Genomic DNA, 22,911 nt, shown 5'->3' on the forward strand with positions numbered 1-22,911 from the left:
CACACAATTTGGCAACTTAACATGTTTTTGTGGACTGTGGTAAGAGATTGGAGGAAACCCCATGACGACACGGGAAGAACATGTAACTCCACACATAGAGCCAGGGAGGATCTGAACGGCCCAGTGGTGTGAGCCAAACAAGGGTATAACTTTGGGTTGAGCATTTTAGGGGGTGAGGTCTCCACCCATGTAAGGGGGTTCTGGGGGTAGTATTGCCTGGTTTTAATTATTGGGGTGGGGGGGGGTTGCAACCCCCCATCTCTGTGATTTACACCCATGAAGGCAACATTGCTATCCACTGCGCAGCCGTGCCCCCCCCTTCTTCGAAAGTCTTATCATGCTTTTGGACTGGATGACTGCAACACATCTGACCACAAGCCAACACACAGTCTGACGATTTCAAAAGCAAAGTCCACATCTGCATAAAAGCTCCGAGCCCTGAATCAATGACGCTTTTCTGGGGTTCCCGAACACCACCTGCAGCTGCCCCCGTGTCTGTGCTCTGTGGCCCGATGCCCGTGGCCCCGGGATGGCTTGAGCGTCCGCCTTGAAATCCGGCACAGTCCGTTCTTCCCAAAACCAGCAGGAATCTGAATGTCACTGCGAGTGGTGATGCTTCTCCTTCTCCAGGGAACACCTAATTATGGGATGAGATCGTGCCAGGAGCTCTGCACAGTGTCAGGGGAGCCGCCTGTCCGCAAGTGTAGCTCAGCACTGCTGGAGGTTTTCGGTCACCCCCCCTCCCTGCCCCCCCTCACCCGCCCCCGGCACACTTCTTCAGGGTTTCTTGATCCTCTATTATGTAAGTCCTCAGTAACACTGAGTACCAGTCGAAAGTTTGGAAAAACCTACCTATACAAAGGTTTCTCTACATTTTTGAATAATTTTTAAGACATCAAAACTATATAACATATATGGAATTATGCACAGACCAACAAAGTATGACAGAAGAAATATATATTTGTTTGGGGGGAGGGGGGTGGTGGACTCTGTGAGATTGGACTCATAAGGTTGCTGGTTCATATCCCTGGGTCAGCAGAGTGATCCCACCATTGGGCCCTTGAGCAAGGCCCTTAACCCCAATTGCTCCTGGGACTGGGTGACCCCACTGTCTCCTCTACTCCAGTGCCATGAGGTGGCCTCCTCTTACACTGAGGAGTCATGTGCTTAGAGTAGATTAATACATTTCTTAAAAATTAATTTGCTAAAACTAAAACCGTACAAAGCTTGATGGGTCGGGTTATTAAAACATTTTAACACTTCTTACTTCTTAGGTTATTTGAAATACCAGTGCAGTGAGATGCAGTGAAACAGGTAGAAGTGAACAGATCCATCGACTGCCTCCTTTCGCTATGTGTGATAAAGTATAGCAACGTGCCAGAGGTGAGACTCCCAGCGCTTGCATGGGACACTACGCATCCCCCGGTCCCTTCGCTACGCTCTGTGATCTCTGGGAAATGTCCCCGGAGATCCCGTTTTGTCCCACTGGACAAACCAGACAGTAATAACAGCCTTTATGGGCCTGCGCTGAGCTAAATCCAGAGAGGCGCAGAGCGCTCCGGGCCTGGTCCTGTTTTCGACAAGGCCGAGTTATAAACAGACCTATAAAAGCCAAGCGACTCTGTCTGTGGGGACAGCCGTCATTTCTGTCAAGTGTCAATCTCACATCGTTACCGGCCTAATCATTATAAACCTCACAGGCTTAACAGACATGCCGGAAGGTTCCTCCACTAAATGCAGGTAGCTCCTGGACCTCGCGCCAGACAACCAAAACCTTAAAACAGTCATTGATCTGATTGTAATAGATTATTATGCTCTGCTGCGAAATTGCTATATTTAGGTAATGAATTTCCACTAAAGCTGCCCTAAACAAGCAGGAAAATGCAGCTGAATTTTTTCTGATGATGGTCATCTGGCACTGAACATTTTTGTTCATGTTGGTCAGTTAGCAGATATCCTCCTGAGACCCAAGGGAAAAAAGTGTCCTTCAATTTTAGGTTATTTGTCTTTGGAGGAAATAAGACATCTTACAATTTAGATTTTTTCAAATTAATTTTTATTTTTAATTTCACAGCATGTCCTCTTTAGTGCACAACAGGAATAAATACGTTTCCTAACATCAGGGAAAAGATAGGTGCAAAAACAAAATGTCCACTACAATGGACATACTGTAAATGAATGGGTGGGGTCTCAGGAGGTTACATCTGAAAATCACATAAATAGATCCCTTGAGATCTCGTGGTGCTTGCAAAGTTCCTGCGACGTCTTGAGTAGATCAGCTGGCATCGCCTTTGGTAAGTATCATCGTCAGCTCACTGTGACCTGGCCGGTGTTGCGATTGCACTGCCAATTTTACCAGAACTCTCTACATATGCATTTCAATACATTCAGCACTTCACCACTTGCACTTCATGTGAAAGACCTCTGGCAAGCTTCGGAGAGCCAGGGAAGGACCCCAAGCAGTATTACAAACATGGCTGTCTGCCAGTGTGCCTGACACGGTTGGGAAAATAAAATAAGGTGTTTATGTCTGTGTGAAACAGATATCAGCAACTTCCCACTGAAAGTCAACACAGTTTGGGTCAACAAGTAATTTGACTTGCTTGGTGTGACCTTTCGCCATGTTTGGGAGCAATGGAAAGTCATGTCACAGTTATACGATCAAAGAAGGGAAGAGTAACAGAGACCTCTTTGCAGCAAAGCACTTTGTTTCAGACTTTCACATTAAATAAATACAGGGCACTGAGAAAAGTCAACGTCTTCTGCTTTGCTTGATAAACATAGGAATCCCTTTGAAAATGTCAAAAGTGAAGTATGTGGGTATTCTGTTTTTTTTCCACTTTCACTGTTTTTGTGCAAGATCTTCTATGAATTAATATATATTAATATATGTGGATTTAAAAATTACCTAGACAACCTTCATTGTGCTATATATACATGTTTCAGATAAAACGTATGTTTGATTTTAAAGGGGGGGAGGGGGATTTTTGGACACTTACAGACCTCTTGAAATCAAGGAGGGGCATTCACCCTGTGATCTTTACCTGAAGGTCTGCTTTTAAGAGAGCCCCTAATATAAACAGCCTGTTCATTAAATCTCACCCCCATCCATCCTGCTAAATGGTCTGATCCAATATGGGGTCACAGAGACCCTCAGCCTGCCGTAAAATGGCATGCCAGGCCATCACAGGGTACACACACTAAGGAAGAATTAGACATACTCATTTATCTGCATATCTGCATGTCTTTGGACTGTGGAGTGAAACAGGAGCACATGGAGGAAACTCATGCAACCCTGGGAGAACATGCGACCCCCCCATACACACACACACACACACACACAAGGTGTGGGATCTGAACCCCCAGACCCCAAGGTGTGAGGTGACAGCAGGGTCAATTCCAGGATCTTTTAAGGTGAAGAGCATTCAATGGGCCATAATTCAAACAGAGGACCAACCCTGTCATTAGCCAATGAACCCAGCATATGTTGTAATATAAGACATGCATTTAATGTTTTGAAAACTTAATTTGTGCTGATTTATATAATCATAAACACCATATAAGCTTTGTTATGTAAACACTTGCACTTAAAGCATCATTAGGATATGTGACTCTTTTATTAGAAACGTGTCACATTACGTTTTAAAACCTGTGGGTCTGAGTATGATTCTTGTATGTTTTCAAAATCTGGAGCAGACCAGATGATGGGGAACGTCCCTTTTCTGCAAAAGCATGATATCGGCAAATCTTCTCAGATGTGTCCAGATCCTTACTGAAAGAGATGCCCTTATTCTGAGCAGTGATGGACGCAGGCGAGAGTGAGACAGAGTTCGAGTTAGTGTGAGTCAAGCATGACCTGGTGCATCTTCAGGGTCACCAAACACTCTGCAGCTGCCAGTGTGCTCATTACAGACTTATTGGCAAGCTCAAATTATAGTGCTAGAGATTCATTATAAGTCATGCCATTTGTTATTAATTCATCAGGAATAAGAAGTATTCTTAAAGTTGTCCCATAAGGGTTTATCCAGTCATAATTTGATCAGTGCTGTAAGTATTTTCAAAAGACTTTAGTAAACTGAGTTTAGTTAACTGAAAACAGATGACCAATACTGACAGCTGTTACTAAACAACACAGATATCCAATGTGTGCAACAGAGAACAGAGTCAGCACGCAGAGGGACAGCCACTAACTGAGGGCTGTGTGCAGGTTGCTGGGTCCAGTCCCCGGAGGAACCTGCTGTTGTACCATTGACTTTGAGCTGAACTGCTCTGAAGACGTCTAACCCCTGAAAGGGTTAAGCTGCTTTTGATATAATCTTCAGACAAGAAATGGGGTCACTCACATGATCTGTTACTAATTTTCATTTTGAGCCAGGCGTTATCACGTTATCACACGAAGTCCAACATGGTTCATATTTCAGATCCAAAAGAGAATAAAATTTTTTAGCTTACGGCTCAGTCTGTGAAAAACGGGGGTGTGAAAATGAACACCCCGGGGTTAAAGGTTAAAATTTTGTCTCAGGGTAAGATTAACAATAAAGAAACTTCAAAGGAATGTCTCAGGGCAGGGCTTTCAGATTATAAGAAGCCAACGCAGCTGTAGTGCGATAATGAAAATAATTAAAACCTTTTTTTAAGTAAAAGAGGGATTTTCTTTGGTCTTGGGAATGAGGCACAGTTTGCTTTAAAAGGTGTTAATTTGTAAGATCAGGGTTCGAGTCTCAAATTATTATAGACAACACTATTTTTATTTACTAAGAGCTGAAAATCCCACCCACTCCTTACATGGCATGGACCATGAAACACGGAAGGCTCCGGAACACCAAACCTCTCAGCATTGGCCATTGAAAAGTGATTAATTGAAAGGTTTTTTCTGGAAGACTCACCAGAACAACACACAACTCCTTCACGTCCACCACAAGGACGCACAACAATATAGCCATAACCCTACTGTTTTTATTTAAATTGTGCAAATTAGTTTAATGCACTTGTCCCTCTTATTCTCCATCTCATTGTGAATCATCTCATCAGCACCAATTCATACTGAATCACTTTCAAAAACATTTAATTCAACATTCAACCAAAACCAAAATATCAAGCATTTAGCATTTTGGAGTATTAAGGGCTCTTATATGCCAATGAGCCACATAGATTGTTGTGTCTGTGTGTTCTGTAAAGTAGTGATGACGGAGGGCGATACACGGGGCAACAGGGAAACCTTCTTTGACAGGTGAGATGTTAGAACGTGTCTGGTTTCCTCCAGATGATCATCTTCCTGCCCAGAAGAAGGTCCGGGTGGGTCCGACTGCCCCTTCAAAATCTCAGAGCAGATTTTCAGGAGGCCTGTGGCTGGAAGTGTGGTGTCTACCATCCAGATGCCCATCCTTCCTTGATGTTATTTTGATCAACAAAAAATTTGATTGGTTATTGTGCAAAATATTGAGGTTCCTCTGAATACTAGCACAGAACTCCCAGTCAGAATCATTCATTAGCCATTTGCGATGTTCTGTAGGAATGTTCAGCACCTCCCCTTATCTGAGTTAAAGTATGATAGCGCTATTTGGTCTTGGTGAGATACTCCTGAAGTTATGCTGCGTTCCATTTGAACTCGGAAGTCAGAATTTCCTAGTCGGAAATTTCAATGGGAACGCTTCCTGAAGTTGGAATTCTGACTTAGAAAGTCGGATGTATGTATATGGAACTTTTGTCTTTTTTCTTATTTGTTGCCATCTTGGCCAGGACTTCCTGGAAGAGGAGATATTGTATCTCAATGGAACCTTCCTGGCGAAATAAAGGATAAATAAAATGAATAAATGAAAAAACCTCAGAATTCAGGATGGCCGCAGCCTATATCAACAGAAGTGGAAGCTGTAGTTTTATACTGTTTATTAACACTTATGTCTTATTTGTGTCTCTTTAAATTGGTCTTACATACAGTACTGTCCAACCGCTATCTGTGAACATGCCACTACGCAATGTGCTGTTATTAAATGGAATTGCTAACAATAGCTAACGATGAATCTAGCTAGAACTGGTATTGCTAAATAGCTCTCTGAGTTGTTGTACTGGAACACGATTAACTCAGGAGTGATGTCATCCCCAGCTCCGACCTCCGACCTCAGAGGAAAAAGGAATGCAGCATTAGCAGCGATGTTCTCCTCAAAAGTTCAAGAACTCACTGTGTGTAAATGCCCTTGGACCTCGGAGGGGAGAACAGCCACAGGTGCTGTTTATACAGAGTATATTCGTGCATGTATTGAGTGATCCTCACGATTGGCTGACTGACAGCATGCAGATAGCAGCGGTAGCACAAGCTCTGAAGGTGTGTTCAGCACTGACCAATGCATGGGGCACATTTTAAGAGGTTGGCAAGAACTGAGATTGAGTCTCTGTTTGGTGCTGTAAAGATCCACTCTCGCTCACTAAAGATTTATTGTACATCGGCTGGTCTGTGAACCTTTACAAAGTGGAATCATTTTTCTGACATTTTATATAATAATAGTAGGTTTTGTTCACACGCAAAGTTTTCAGATCATGTAATAGGTGAATGAGAGTGGCAGAGCCCGGGGAGTGTCTAGGCGCTGATCTGAATGACTCAACTCTGCTGTCACACTTTCCAGCTCAGGCTACTCAAATACTCCCACTCCCCACCTCTGAGGCAGGAGTCAAACTGAGCCACTTCTACTCTCCAACGGGGAAAATATTTCATCTTTTGATTGTGGCTACTTTTGCATAACCATATTTTATAATTGGTAATTACAGTTTATTGCTACAAACCACAGACCACGACTGCAAACCGTTTAAAACCCTGATTCATAATGGTAATCATGGTCTATTACGGTAAAACGGGATTTAAAAAATAAATACTATTTTTACACATAGTTGCACTCTGATGGACTGACATCCCATCCAGGGTGTACCCCAGCCTCGGACCCTCTGCTGCCTGGAATAGACTCTAAGACTCCTTGTGATCCTGACCAAGATAGGGAGTTAGAAGACAGATGGAGGATTGGATACATAATTCATTATAATGTTTGCGTTTTTTGTATTACAACTGATTTCTCATTATTTAAATCTGTAAACACATAGTACCTTTGTAACAACGGCAACGATTCAACATGTATTATTTTGACAGGCAGGTAAAATTAGTAGGATACTTGCAAGCAGGGGTAACAGAAGTGTACAGAAGTGATGGAGATGTCACCCAGCTGATGTGAGCCTGACACAAAGCTAATGTCATTTGGGATCAGTAGAAGGAGCTCTGGAGAGAAAGGGGTACGAGAAGGAGAAAGCCAACCATACCTACAGACAGCAGGAGAATGACAGCAAGATGGGGGGTGAGTGGATGTCCAACCAGGGACGACTGACACATGGTGAGGGAAGACAGAAGCTGAAGACACATTGGGATGAGGGGATGTCCAACCAGGGACGACTGACACATGGTGAGGGAAGACAGAACCTGAAGACACATTGGGATGAGGGGATGTCCAACCAGGGACGACTGACACATGGTGAGGGAAGACAGAACCTGAAGACACATTGGGATGAGGGGATGTCCAACCAGGGACGACTGACACATGGTGAGGGAAGACAGAACCTGAAGACACATTGGGATGAGGGGATGCCCAACCAGGGACGACTGACATATGGTGAGGGAAGACAGAACCTGAAGACACATTGGGATGAGGGGATGCCCAACCAGGGACGACTGACACATGGTGAGGGAAGACAGAACCTGAAGACACATTGGGATGAGGGGATGTCCAACCAGGGACGACTGACACATGGTGAGGGAAGACAGAACCTGAAGACACATTGGGATGAGGGGATGCCCAACCAGGGACGACAGACACAAGTTCGTACAGACATAGTCACAAGGGGGCAACAAGGCCAAGCAGCTTGAGAAGACATTCAAATAGCAAACAGGATGGTCAATACTCCTGGCCCACAGTCTGAACATCATTTAAAGATCAGGCATCATAATGGCTGTGTCTCCCATCAAAGCATTTTCACTTCAAATCCTGTCCATTTGTCGTTAAAATACTATACAACTAGGCCAGGAGATTTATGGAAACATACTTTTTGGAAACAGTTATAACAACAGCTCTGATGGTCTACATGTGTTTGACAACTTTACCTATGATGACTAAGCCAGGGTGTGAGATTCCCACAGTCCAGCCCTGGCCCATCTGAGCGCAGAGTCCTATTTTCACCGAGAAACTGGCTGATATCCCACGAGCTGCTGAAGATAAGACGGATGTCAAGCCCCTGGCAGAGCTTCCGGACAAACAGGAGAGCTTAAACATACACTGAGCGTTTAACAGCTTCACCAGACACCAGGAGAAAGATGAAGAAAGTCTGGGGAGGGTGGAGGTAGAGAAAGATCAGATGAGGCAATGAGGGCGGAGGAAGTGAGGGTCTGGTGATGAAGCAGCAGGAGGCGATAAATCACAGGGTGAAAAGGTTGTTAGAGAGTAGGAATGTCATGATTAGTGAGCCAAGAACAGAAAAAAGGAAGGAAACGGGAGGCAGATGACTGTCAGTGGTCTGCAAATTAAACAAAAAGAGACCTTAGTTCTCAGTGCATGGCGTCAGGAAAGGCGGACATGGAGGGGATGGATGGGGGCAGAAGGTGCAGAGAAGGGTGACACCATCTCCATCACCATGCCCAGAGAACCAACCACAGACTACCTTCAGATTCACATCAGGGACTGTCTTCCAAATACTTTTGTTCTTGACACTGGGCGGGGGAAGGGGGAGGGGGGGGGCGCGGTATATGTCCACATGGAATGTGGCACCTCTACAGCAGAGAGCTCCACAGATCTACCTGATAGTCTAATGGTTGGCCAGATACCATTTACGTAATATTGATTACATTCATATAACATTTCCGTCCTATTTATAACCTAAAAATCCTGGTATTTGCATGCTGTTGGGTATGTACAGTGTATATTGTGTATGCTGTATATATTGTATGTTTGTTGCACCTACTGTATGTATATTGAATATATTGTTTTGTACTTATTGTATGTATAGTTCACTATGTTTGATGCTACCTAAGTCTGCAGGGGGAATCGCAAGTAAGAATTTCATTGTACTTGTACCCGTACTTGTACAAATGGCAACAAAGTTTTGAATTTCTCTCTTGAACATTGTTGATCATGAGCATAATTCATCCCTTTTTCAAACTGGTGATTTTGACTAGTATGATTTAAATACAATCTGAAATCTATTTGCAAAAGAAAGGTACATAAATGGATGGATGGATGGTATAAAATTGGTTTATTATTTGGCTGAATGTTCTCAGCCTTTTTGCTTGGTATTTAATTGTGGAAACAGCTTCAGTGGAACCACCCGGAACCACCCGGTGTGGGAGGCCTAGGACCCAGACGCTCCATTCAGAAGAGTAACACCAAACGTCACAAACAATACAAACCTACAAGCTGTAGGACATGCTTAGGAAAATGGAAGAACATAATTACGGCCTAATTCGTAAACCCGTCACAGTTCGACCAGAATCCATGATGTCATACATCTGGCTCCTCTCTTATTGGGTCCTGCCAACATTTTCCAAACCCTGAAAAATGAAGCAAATGTCTCTGGCAGTGAAAGAGCGAGAGGGAAAATTGCTGGGAATTATTAAAACCAAAGATGTTTTTCCCCTCTTTTAATTCTTTAAATTCCTTTGCTGAAGAATCAGCCAGAGTCGGATACTGTGAGGGCCAACGTAACAGGAAGCACCGGCTGGAAGGGGTGAGGTGACATTCTCCAGTGACATTCTCTAGCGAGATTCTCCACTGCAGTGTGTATTAAAACTGGTCTTGTTCCTTCCCGCTGTCAGGAACACTAAATATTTCACTGTCTGACCCGCAAATGACTGACAGCAGAGAGTGACTGCCCCATGAGTTTGCACCGTTCAGAGGCACAGAGGTGTGGTCTGCTCTCCCTCTGAGGGAGGGGCTGGCAGGCAGGGATTCAGGTGGAATCAAGTGGTGTGCTTACCCATAATGCTTAGGCCTATTGATAAGGATGTGTGCTTACCCATAATGCTTAGGGCCTATTGAAAAGGGTGTGTGCTTACCCATAATGCTTAGGCCTATTGATAAGGATGTGTGCTTACCCATAATGCTTAGGGCCTATTGATAAGGGTGTGTGCTTACCCATAATGCTTAGGGCCTATTGATAAGCGTGTGTACACGCCCATAATCCTTAGGGCCTCACCACTGTTCTGTCCGCCTACCCAGAATGCTTAGGGCCTATTGATAACTGTACACTTACCCATAATTCTTTGGGCCTCTTCATGGTTCTGTGTGCCTACCCATAATGCTCAGGGCCACTCCAAAATGTTGTGCGCTCTCTCATGGTGCTTTGAACCTCCTCACAGTGCTGTGTGCTTAAATGGACAATGAGGCTGCCTGCCCAACCTAACACAAGGCCTGGCAGCACTTTTAAACTGGAGGGATATCAGTGGCCCGAATGTGAGCTTAATGTAATGACAACAGGTAACACACCAAGTTAAGTGCTGTAATAATCATGCAAACATCCAGAATGCACCCTGCCAACAACTGTTAACTGTTACAGCATGTCATAGAACTGACTGTCACCCGAGCTCGACCCTGTTCACTTTGTTGTGTGGACAACCAGTCAGTCCCCCAATAGGAGTGCTGGATCAGAGCCATGAAAAGCAGGGGGCGGGAGCTTCGTCTCATGACCCATCCGGTGTGACATCATGCTCTGCATGGCAACAGAGAACACACAGTTTCTGGGCAGGACATTTTGTACGTGAGTCGGCAAACTCAGGACGGTACATTACAGCAGCACCGAAACCACGCCCACTGCGAGAGTGCGAAGCTGCCAGTGACCCTGCAGGACATCGAGGAAGAAAAACCCACTTAAAGCATGAGGAACATCGGAGCCTCTCTGAGAAAACCCTGTGGCCCATCAGAACCTTAAATGATACGAAATGGTACTGAACAAACCGCTAAAACGTACCAGTGAGAGCAAATTACTCATTTTTATTAATTTGTTCTTTTAATCTGTTCACTGGGGCAATTAAGGTACTCAAGGGTGTGAACAACCACGGGGACTTGAACCTCTAACCTTCTGGTTACTATTGCATGCCTTTAACAAGTATGCATCCTGCTGCCCCAGAAAGACATCTATGTGGCAGAAAGTTTGCGATGAGGTGACATTTCACAGCTACAGGATAAATACCAAGTCTGGCTGCCGTGATGGAGAGGCGGAAGTCCCCAGTTTATGGGTACAGAGTCTGTGTCCAGGCCCTCACTGCCAGGCAATGAACGACATTAAACAGCACCATTTGCTTTAAACCACAGCCTTTTATAATGAAACTACTGCAGACCTCAAAGGAAGAGCTTGCTTCCTCTTTGAAAGATGTTACCCGTCTTGGTAAAAAAAAAAAATCACTGTTCACAAGTAGGCAAATTTTGCCAGGCTGGGGGCAAGAGGGCTGAACATCCTTCCAAAGGGCTAACAAGTCCACTCTGCCACGGTGCAGCCTGACCTATCATGCTGAATGCCAGGGAGTCCTGTTCACTTAACCTCATAACCCATAATCCACTGCAGGCGATGCACGATTCCATTTGCTTGGCATGGAGAGCTATAATATACCCACACAGACCTCAGTAATTATACACTATGTGGCCAAGCCAGCATCCTGGCCGCACCAGGGAGCAGTACTGCAGTTTGGCACAGTAACACGTTCAGCTCACTCTTCGTCTTGCCTCTAGTCGTGGCTTCAACTTTGCTCCACATTCACGGTGCGGGGGCCATGGTGCAGTGAGAAGGGGGGGGGGGGGCACGACGTGCGTGACGCCGCTCGTTTCCTCGACAGCGCTCGTGAAATGTGGCGTGCAGCGCGGACGTCACGCCGTTCACAATGAGTGTACGAGTCTAACTAATTTAAGGAGGTACAAAGACGGCCCGGCATTCATTACAGGGAGGCAGTCCTGTGTCACGCTTAATATCTCACACACGGCCGCACTCACATCTCACACTTCTTGGTCAGCTGAAGGCGAGCAAAGGGTTGTTTTCTGTCACATTTATGCACCAAGTTGATGTTCACGGTTTGTTTTTCACAATTAATCACAAGTCATAATATTTTCTGGAGTAATTTTCTTGATGGTGTGTTGACTCCTCTAGGAGGGATTAATTAACGACTGTTTTGTTAATCCTGACGGAATCCTGGCAGGACTTGGGCACTGCGCTAAATTCAAATTATTTCTGTACTAAATCTGGCACACTGGCCTACAAGGCTGTACCCAAGGGTCTTACAAAAACATGGAGATGTGTGCGTACGTGTGCGTGTGTGTCAGTCCTCTGCAGTGGAGAATTCCTTTTTTTTTCCTGTTGAGTGAGGTTTAAATTTGACGCCAGCATACTGCTGCACAAACAGAACACATTGTAAACTTGTTAACAAATCTGCCGCAGAACAATTTTAAATCATGCACATATTTAGAGAACATCTGTGAGAGCCTGGAAAAGCAGCCAATGCAGGAATAAAGTACTTTAAATATTAGTGGGAAAATGCATACATGGAGATTCTTGCGTGCATGACAGAAAAAAAAACATCTTTTGGTTTCCCATAGCGAAGTGTGAAAAGCACCCCCTGGCGGTCCTAATAAGTACTGCAGCTGGGTTCAAATGATGCAATCGGTTCCCATGAGTCGTCAGAATGCCCAGTTCTGCAAAGAATGTCCAGAAGGATGCATATCACCAGTGTGTGTGTTTTTTTTCTTTTAGGGGGGGGGGGGGTAATATCTTGTCATTTTGAAAATACGAACAGCCACTATGATGACCCCCACATGGGAAAATGCAGCACAATAAGGCAAACTTGCCCGAAGGCCTTGAAGGATCAATTTGCTGCTCTCTGCTGCAATGAGAGGGGGGGGGGGGGGGGGTCACGTGCCCTTTGTCACACCAGTGAATCACCCAAACCAGGCCACTTTCTTGACAGATGGTTTTAATTTTTACTACCCCCAAGGGTCGTGGGGAAGGAGGTGAAGTTACCTTAAGGAAGATTCTGTTGGAATGTGAAATTAGGTTGTGATATATTTATCCGACATTTTAGCTAATATATGTATCTATTTTCACAACTCGATGAATGGGTGTCACATTCTACGTGACTCACACCCATTCAAAATTGGATTAAAAACTTTGGAGGTGATGGAGGTATCAGAGTCTAGGTGGCTTACATCCAATCAAAATTACATAAAAAGTAAGGAGGCGGGGTGGTATTGGGCCGTGCATGGCTCACAGCCAATCAAAATGAAATAAAAACGAGAGAAGCGGGGGAGGTATTTGGCTGTGCATGGCTGTCAGCCAATCAAAACCAAACGCATGTAAACAATACCAAGGACGTGTAAAGCCGACAAACACCATCAGTCACTTACTCCCATCCCCACCATGTCATCCAGGCTCCCAGTCTGCCCCGACTGAGGCCTGCTTAAACACTACGGTCAAATCAAAGAGGCCTTTCACTTTCCACGACAAATGCATTATTCACAACCATGCAATTCATGTCTTACAGTCAGAACAAGGTTTGTCTGTTATTTTACCCCTTCTACCCCCACCCCCACCCGGGCCGCATCCAGATGAGTCACCGGTCATTTGGCCACTGTTTGATTCATTGGTGTCTGAGCCTGGATGTGTGGATCCAGGCATCTCTAAAACTGGCTCATATCTCATTAGAGATGATGGTGAAAAGGGGCGACGGGCGGAGAAAGAGAGCCTCAGGACGAAGCGGCCCTCGGATAAACTCATGGGTCGATTGTGTGACACGGGGCAGAAAATGTAGAGCATGTTCATCATAAGTTTTAAGCTGAAACTGGAGGATCCGTTTAGGGCTTGTAATCAAACTGCGCGGGAGATCCGAGTCACCTTGAAGCACGTATGTGGAGGCACTGGAGACACGTTCACCTTGAAGCACGTATGTGGAGGCACTGGAGACACGTTCACCTTGAAGCACGTATGTGGAGGCACTGGACACACGTTCACCTTGAAGCACGTATGTGGAGGCACTGGAGACACGTTCACCTTGAAGCACGTATGTGGAGGCACTGGAGACACGTTCACCTTGAAGCACGTATGTGGAGGCACTGGAGACACGTTCACCTTGAAGCACGTATGTGGAGGCACTGGAGACACGTTCACCTTGAAGCACGTATGTGGAGGCACTGGAGACACGTTCACCTTGAAGCACGTATGTGGAGGCACTGGAGACACGTTCATCCAACCGCACGGCCGAAGTTGCAGCTTTTCCTCATCAGAACTTGCACTTTGGAAGAAACGGGCTGAGGCTCCACTTCTTGTTATTGTGTAAGACAGAGTTTATTTTCCAGCCCGAAGCCAATACTTTCTTTTTGCGAAGCACATTTATAATTGAGGTCGCGGCGGAGCACCCCGCGCTCGTGTCACACGGAGGTTAAAAACAAGCGGACGATCCCACCATCAGGGCTGTTTTCCAGGATGCCGTGATGTCACCGGATTTTCCTGTTACTAACGGTAACCAGTAAATTCAGGATGGCAAATGTTATCCTTGGGAAGGAAGTCATGTGTTACTGACAAAATGTACTGAAATAAACGTACTTCCCACAAGCCGTGTAAAAAAAAAAAGCATTTCATAACACTTATGCTTGGCCGTGTAGAGCAGATTAAATCAGGCCATTCTGAGTGATTGGTGTGGGTGGTAATGAGCCTTATTTAACAAAAAACACAACGTAATACCTTTAGAGTGTCACTTTTATTCCATTATTAAACAAAAATCAAACATACAGGAATTTTATCCTGTTTTCCACCATTGCTGAGAAAATCCTTTCAAATATTGAAATTACAGGAATCGTAAAAATAGCCAATTGTGACAAAGTTAAAGTGTTAGAGGTGGGCAACTAGTCTGGTTAAATCTGGGGGAAATGATTCAGTGTCTTCGTAGGTTGTTGTGCGGTTAACCTGTTTACTGGGGATTCTCCAACAGATGAGGGACACTGGCTAGTAACAGACATAGGTAGAGAGGGGTAATGAAGGTTACCACACACACACATCATGCTGGGAGAGACTAACTAGCTAGTTCACTTTGCAAAGGCTAACACTATGCCATACTGGTAACACACAAATCATATACAGATACAGGCGGCTCCCATGAAGACAAACACGCATGCATGCATGCATTCAGTACGCATCACCGAAAGCAGATGAGCTTCAGCAAGTCATCTGGCTTTTGTTTAACAAAAGGTGTGATGATTTACTCAATAAACTTTCAAAATCCAAAACTCCTACAAATATTTGAGACACACCGGCTGATATTTCAAGACCCGGGTTAAATTTAGAATTTACATAACTGTTACGTAACTAACTATGCATGTCAGGTGTCTCCAATTCTGCATCTGGAGGGCCAGTTTGCAACACAGATTGTAGATTTCCCTGCTGAAACAAGTTATTCAGCTCACCAGCCAATTGTCAGGTTTAGTATGTGTGTTGCAACATACGTTATACGTACTGACATATATGTGGGCATTGCATGCAGACAGGTAGACCAATCCGATTTCTGGTTATATCCTACAAGGCCATGAACCTCCCAGTACGGCCAAGCCGAAGATCCCCTAACCTTCAGTGTTTTCTTCAATGTTTCAGCCGAGCGCAGGCACCAAAACAAAATAGCGCAAAACTCTGTCAAAACGAGTACACAGCTAGGCCATAAACAACCACAGTTATGATAATTATAAACTCTGTGTGATTATAGAGCTCATTCATTGGGGCTTGTCTCACAAATCGCTCGTTACGGGAAGAAATGCCGCAGGATACAAACCACCAGAGATTCTCTGGAAAAACAGAGTGGCAGGTAATGTCTCGGACCCCTCTTGCATGGCACTGTCACCATCAGGTGGCGCTGTGGTCACGTTTGTGCCCCTACCAATTGCACCAGAGTGCAGACCGTCTGTGGACACAGCCTTCTCGTTACGTTCTGAGCAATCGTGACATTAGTGCTGTGGTGTTGAGTTCAACTTGGCCATAACAAAACACACGTACATCAGACACATGAAACCTATTATAGTGATGTTGACCATGGTTCACTTTGTTGAGATGGCGGCCTTCATTTGCCAGGTCCACAGACTCCACACCACGTCTCTCGGGGTCTCCTCGCTGCTAAAAGGTGAGAACAGCCACAGCCACAGCCTTGATGGTCCATCCGCCACAGCTTCCTGCCCATTTCCCAGTGTTCCCAAGCAGAAAAACCTGCAGATAAAACACTTCCCCTGTTTGTTTACACTCAGAAAGGACACTATGAACGCACCGAGGCACATGGCATGGGTCACAGAGCCAGCAGGGGGTGCCACAGCGGTGATGGCCCCCACCCGAAATGTGACAAATGGCGCCTTTACACAATGTTCTTCTGGGGTCGGCGTGACCCAGGCAGCGAGGAGAGTGGCACCGTTCCAGGACCTTCCTGCCCAAGCCCCCACAGAAAGGGCTTCTGAACAACACATCTGAAACAAAGAAGAGAGTTAGCCTAGCGTTAGCCTAGCGTTAGCCTAGACATAGGACGTGCCAGATTTTTAAAGCAGTGCCAGATTGTTCAACTCTACCGCAAAGTTTGCCCGAAGGTGGAAGTTAGCTGTGCAAACCGAATACTCGGATAAGGACAGCGCTCTGCTAATATCCATGAACCACAAAGCGGTGGGACATCCAAAGTAGCCTCTTGGGGAATGGCCTGTGATTCTCCTTCCAGCTTCCTCCAGACACATGCTGTCCATCCCGGGGACCAGAACATCCGTCTCTCCCCCCCCCCCCACCCCCTCGAGGCTGGGCGAGGCGGCCGGTAGGCCACAGCAACGTTAAAGAGGTCGGTTTACAACTGGAATGTTCTAGAGGGTGCGAGCCAGGGCTCTTAATCAAAACGGCCCGTCTGCGGTGACCACTTCGAGACGCGGGCTGGCTCACGAACGTGACCAGTTAATCCGTTCCGCTCTGGTTCTGCAGCCATTTAGCTAGGCCTTGCATGCTGTGCTCCAGCCTCACAGATCGCCCTTGGAGGTGGGCTTTTCTGTTTTTTTATTCCCCTGCTTTTGGGGGGGGGGTTCACACACGGGTCGGCGCGAACTTTTGCTGAACGCCAGCCAATCAGATTTGCTTGCAGCGGGGACGGAAGCCGCATGCTGAGTATTCGGGGACGGGCCAGGAAGCCGGCCAGGGAGCAGCGTTTGGAGAGAGCTGCTCGCCAAGCGTTTACATAACGTTGTGTAAGCGTAAAAGGTCACCCCGACGTGTCGGGGGAGCGTGCAGGCTCCAGGACAACCACGTCTACCCTCGCTACATTGGCGCCAACGCTGGGCACACCCTGGAGCCACACCCAAGGTCCAGCCCACTGCACCCCCGATCACAGGCCTCACCGATTGGTCCCCTGTCCTTTCTGGTCTGCGACTGAGCTGCAGTGTTCTTTCCCAGGCTCTGGGGCTCTTTTCTAAGGTGGTGGTGGGGGGGGGTTCTGGTCCTGGTTCTGGTTGATTTTCAGAGCTCTTCAAGGAATCCAGATCCTTAATAAGGAGAGTGTCTAGGACAGGGTTCTTCAAATCTGGACCAATTCCAAATCCAGGCCGTGTTTTCAGTTCTCCCAGGTAGTTAGTTTAATAATTACTGATTCTGATTGGTCAGAGGCTTCACACCTGACTTGCAGGTAAAGGGGGCTAAATGTAAGTGACCGAAGATAATACTATTTAACCCAGACTACCTTAAATCCAACAAGTTATCCAGCTAACCAAGAAGTCCGGCTTTGTGGAATACCCCCCTGGTCCAAGATCTACTGCTGACCAATATCCTAGCAGCGAACTCAAAATATACAGCTTGGATACACAAACAATGACCCACTTACTCCACAGACTACATGCTCTTCCACACTATTTATGAAAATTGATGTGTATAAGTTAATGTTTATTGTTTTTATGTTTTGAGCATCTCATTGCACTGAGTATATGCCAACTGTATATGCCACACAACTTTGATTAAGCTGACACACTCTGTCGATTAAGGGGCTGTAAGGAGCTGGACTCCCACCCGCTGGGGCTTGAAGCACATAGAAGCTTTGGGGTTTTCTGCGAGGGCCGCAGTGTTACAGCTGCTTGCTGGAACGGAATGTACAGAGAAAGATCCGGAAAGGACGGGTTACATAACATGAGCCGCTCGCTGTGCAGAGAGGATTACGGGCGCAGGGGGGGAGAGAGGAAAGAGGAGGGGGGGAGAGACCTGTGGGCCGCGATCGAGCCCAGGGAAGGCGACGGAAATTAACGCTGAACAATCAGCTACGATGATGTACGTACCAGCCACGCCAGCCTGAAGACACCCGAAGCCATGGCGGATTTTTTTTTCCCACCGAAATGCAAACGGATTTAACTTCTTGAAACTCTTCAGCCGCTGAACTCCAGCTCTGAGCCATTGGCCCAGTTTGCTTGGCTTACGGGGGTCACCGTGAGCCCCCAGTAAAGGCTTTCAGTGTCGCTTCGAATATTTACAAACGCAGCGGCATCGGACTGTCCCAAAACTCAACGTGTTTTGGGAAGGGGGGTGGGGGGGAGACCGGCGTGTTTTCCCCAGATAGCTCCAACAATAAGCAGCAGTCGGCTGCAGAGGAACTGCGGGCTTCAGATTTCACACCAGAGTTCTGCTTTAATAAAGATGAATGAGAAGCAGCGACGGAGGGGAAGACAAATTAGAAGTTTCAAAGTCTCTGCAAAGACAACATTGCGGTACTAATGCTCAAAATGAAATGAGAACAGTGTCATTTACTTATGGTCTGTTTTCACCCTCCACTTTAACCCAAACACTACAGTACTGACAGGGGAACATGCTACATCCTTCACTAGTTAACAGAAGGCGATATGCCCATTGTATCCCCATCAGGTATGCCGCTTGGATAAAACAGAACACCTCAATAAAATTACAAGAAAGTCATGTACGTATCAATACTGCCCTCTAGTGGCAGACCCATTCCCGCATGCAGAGCCCGTATCCTGGGCTAACGTGCAGCTGCACACGGTCCTGTTCTATATAAACATTAAATCAACAGATTTAATAATCAGTTTCATCTGGGTTCAAAATATCAATTTACAGGTCTAAATAAAAGGTAAGATTAGTCTCTCACAGAGGTTTAATTATAATAACAGACAGAAACAGAGTGCGGCCAATAACCACAGGACTGGGCTGTACGATGGATGAGTGACTCCTGGACCCGATGGGCGAGAAATCAGAAGATAATATAAGGCGGGGGGACAAAAATGAAAACACGGAAGAGCATGGTGCTTGTTTAATCTCAAAACAACTGATGGCAAAAATATTTACAGCACGTGGCGCAGACACGAGGTTTCTGTACAGCACAATACACATGCAAACGTAAAAAAAGGATTAAATGGGGAAAAAAAACTTGGGTGAGGTTGGCACACACACATGCGCAGAAGCACTTTGTCTTGAGCTCCCACTCGAGTTAATATACAGCTTTACAATGATGAATAAATAAGAGGACAGAATCGGGGAGGGGGGTGGCGGCACGGGCCGTACTCCGCCCCCCCATGCCCGGCAGATCCCGGTCGGAGATTTCCCGGAGAACCACCCAAGGCCGCAGGTGTACAGACTACAGTGACTTAACTGCAAGCAGCTTCCTGACGTCTCGCTGAGAAGATGCCTGCAGGTGAGGGAGGGCGTCGCCCCCATGTGTCCGCTGAGAAATCCCATCACAGTTACGGAGCAAGACCCACATATACTGCACTCACACCCCCAGGCACCCTAATGAAGTCCAAATGACCTGCCAGTGGCTGCAGTAATTAGTTTGGAAAACCTCATCGTGATCGTAAAAAAAATTAAAAAATAATCGAAACAAATCCATAAAAAACAAAATGTAAACACTCTTTCCGAGTCATATTGCCATTCATAATTCATAATTTAAAGGCCAAAAACATAAAACAAAAATGAAAGGGTTTCTGTAAAGCTCTTTATACTTTGGCATTCGGGGAAGCAAGGGTTTCTATGGAAATCAGACAAAGGCATTACTGCTGCTCGCACGGGCACACGCACGCTAGCAGACGCACGCTAGCAGACACACGCAGACTCTCGGGGCGATAATACTGAAGGAGGGAAACGGCGTCAAACAGAAAAACAGCAAAACTAGTGGCACTAAAAGCGCCATTTTCTATACATTTATTACAGGTACAGATGTCTTCATAAATAAAACGCTGAAGCCGCAACATTGCACGTGATGAGATTAAAAACATGACATAACGAGTGCATTTTACAGTAAACGCTCTTCGTTGCTCCGCCATCCGATTCGCTGTCTGCGCCGCCGCTCAGAGGGGCCCCCAGCCACTCGGCGTCCTTCCTGACCCGAGGGCATCCAATGACGAGCCACGTACTGGACGGGAGGCGGGGACAGTATGTACAAAGTAAGGCGCAAATATCTTAGGTCCGAGCAATATCACTTGTTCTAATAAAAGCAGAAAGAAAAGATATTCTTTTTTTTGCCTTTTTACGTAGGCTGGAGCTGCAGCACTTAAAATCTTGTTACTTGTGGCATTGATTTTCACGATCCCTTAGAATAAATAAACAAGGCAATTAAAAGAGCTCTGAACAGAATCAGAAAGGTTTCACCCAAGCGGCGGCTGTTCGCTGGACCCACAATCCGGGTGCTGATCTCGACCTAAACTCTGTAAGCGATGCTTGTCAGGCCAAGACCGTGAGGCAGCTTTTAAAAATTACTTACTTTTTTTGCTTTAATTATCTTTTTTAAATTCACTCCTGAAAAGCCAGACAGCTGATGGCTGCATTAGCCACGCTGGGCGTTTCCCGCCCTGCTCACAACCACAAGACAGGGAATTTCCCCTTAAAAATCCCATTACTCAATCCAAGCAACCTGAATTGAATACTCTGAAAAAGAGGACTAAGGAAAGAGGGGAAAGAGAGAGGCTGGGAATAACATTGTCCTCCATGCTAGGTCTATCTAAATCGCCGTTTAGAAAAAATTCCACATCCGAGCAGATGCGTGGAGAGACGTTTCGCCTAAATCTGTGGAATAATATTCCCACTTTTTCGCCAGATCCGTAACGGGATCCCGCACCAGGCAGCAGCAAGGGACTGGTGAACTACGGGAATACTCAAGTTTCCATGGGAATGACCTTCCACTGGTTTCGCAAGTCACGGCAGGAGGCCGTGGGTTTCGATTGGTCAGTGAAAGAGGATGAGATCTTTATTTTCATTGGTCCGTCAGACTGCCGGCAGCAGTCGGCTGTGCAGGAAGGCCTTGATGCTGCCGACAGGCCGTACGTCGTTCTGGTGCTTGCGCCGGTCGATAAACGAGATGAGACGGGAGGTATCGATGTGGGGGGAGCCGGCCCCGTGGCCCGGCTGCAGCCAGGGCTCCTGGAGGCAGAGGGAGGTGGGGGGGCGCCGGGGGGGCTCACTGCGCAGCAGGAGACGCACGAAGTCGCGGGCGCCCTGGCTCACGCCCTGGAAGTAGTCATCGGGGAAGCTGAAGTCTAGCCGGCAGATATTGAGGCAGGTCTCTTCGGCGCTCTCGTCCAGGAAGGGCGAGGCGCCGCTCAGCAGCACGTAGGTCAGCACGCCCACACTCCAGACGTCGGAGGCCAGCGCCGCTGGCTCGCCCAGGACCAGCTCGGGGGCGGCGAACTCGGGGCTGCCCAGTAGCGGATGCACGTAGCGGGTGGAGCCCAGACGCACCGCGTCGCCGAAGTCTGCCAGCTTCACCGCTGGCTGGCCCCCGCTCTGGTCCACGAGCACGTTCTCGGGCTTGCATGAGGGACAAACAAAACCACGTCACATGCTTATCAGCCCAAGGCGGCCAGAGCAGGATCCAATCAGAGGCCTTAAATACGCATAGAGAACCGCCCAGCGTGATGCCACACAGACACGGGCTGATACGCACCTTCAAATCCAAGTGCGCTATTCTGCAGTTATGCAGGTAGTGCAAAGCTTCCAGAATCTCCCGCAGATATGCGGCCACCTTCTCCTCCGTGAGGTTGCCCCAGCTCACGATGTAGTCCAGCAGACGGCCTTGGTCGGCCCTAGGAGACGGGGAGGGACAGCTGTGACACCGCCAGAGCCAGAACAAATGCTGTGACAGTTTTAGCAGGTCGGGCCGCCGCCACGCAGACGTACATCTCCAGGACCAGGACGTAGCTGGCGGCCGTCTCGAAGGTGTCCAGCAGCCGCACCAGGTGGGGGTGTTGCAGGCCGTGCAGGAGGCTCAGCTCCTGGGTCACCTGGTCGCGCTTCATCAGCTTCTTGTTGACCAGCTTGGCTGCCACCGTTTGCTTGCTCCCTCTCTGGTCGCAGCGCTTCACTACCGAGAACCTGCCTCTGTGTGGTAGGGGAGGGGTAGGAGTGCAGACTTTGGTTATATGCACATGGCGTATGGGGAAATGCATCACGGAGGAGAATTATCAACATGGCCACAAGGTGGCGCAGTAGTTAATTGCGATTAATGTTGCAGTATTATTAAGCTCCTGCTCAATAAAACTACATCTAAGTAATAACCATAAAAATACACAAATATACCCACATGGGGGCGCCATTTGTGGTGTAATAGTGATCTACAATGCAGGCAGGGAAGTTTACCTGCCCAGTTCAGAGACCACGGTGTAGAAGGAATCAAAGTTGTCTTTCCATGCGACCTTCAGTCCGTCCCCAGTCGTGCCTGGTGACGAGAGGCGTTATTTAGTTTTTTACAAGCTCAAGCCTCCAGGGAGGATAGACAGGCCAGTCACGATACACTGGGATAGAATGGCAGAAACACCCAGAATCAGGGAGACACGTTCAGCTTAGAAGCCCTTGGTAAAGAGTTTAAGGTCCAAAGGGTCATTAATGACAACAGACACCCAAAGGTGTCACACCTAAGCT

General features: G+C 46.8%; 1 protein-coding gene and 1 long non-coding RNA gene across 7 annotated transcripts in view; both read right to left on the reverse strand.

The window, feature by feature from the left end:
* Positions 1-14,746: 14,746 nt before the first annotated feature.
* Positions 14,747-18,316, reverse strand: LOC140581900 (uncharacterized). Its single transcript, XR_011984941.1, has 2 exons — positions 16,602-18,316; positions 14,747-16,502 (listed from the first exon to the last, which is right to left on the reverse strand). It is a non-coding gene; the product is annotated as an uncharacterized lncRNA (long non-coding RNA).
* A 981-nt stretch (positions 18,317-19,297) lies between these two features.
* The window catches only part of LOC111852727 (triple functional domain protein), a 62,946-nt gene continuing 59,332 nt past the window's right edge, over positions 19,298-22,911 (reverse strand). For all 6 annotated transcript variants that reach the window (XM_023828967.2, XM_023828961.2, XM_023828952.2 and 3 more), the window contains 4 exons: positions 22,630-22,708; positions 22,171-22,371; positions 21,938-22,076; positions 19,298-21,801 (listed from right to left, as the gene is read on the reverse strand). In XM_023828967.2, the coding sequence (XP_023684735.2) occupies positions 21,259-21,801; positions 21,938-22,076; positions 22,171-22,371; positions 22,630-22,708 (962 nt within the window). In that variant the 3' untranslated portion in view covers positions 19,298-21,258. The remainder of the gene's footprint in view (positions 21,802-21,937; positions 22,077-22,170; positions 22,372-22,629; positions 22,709-22,911) is intronic.

Source organism: Paramormyrops kingsleyae, chromosome 23, assembly GCF_048594095.1.
Source record: "Paramormyrops kingsleyae isolate MSU_618 chromosome 23, PKINGS_0.4, whole genome shotgun sequence".
Classification (NCBI taxonomy): domain Eukaryota; kingdom Metazoa; phylum Chordata; class Actinopteri; order Osteoglossiformes; family Mormyridae; genus Paramormyrops; species Paramormyrops kingsleyae.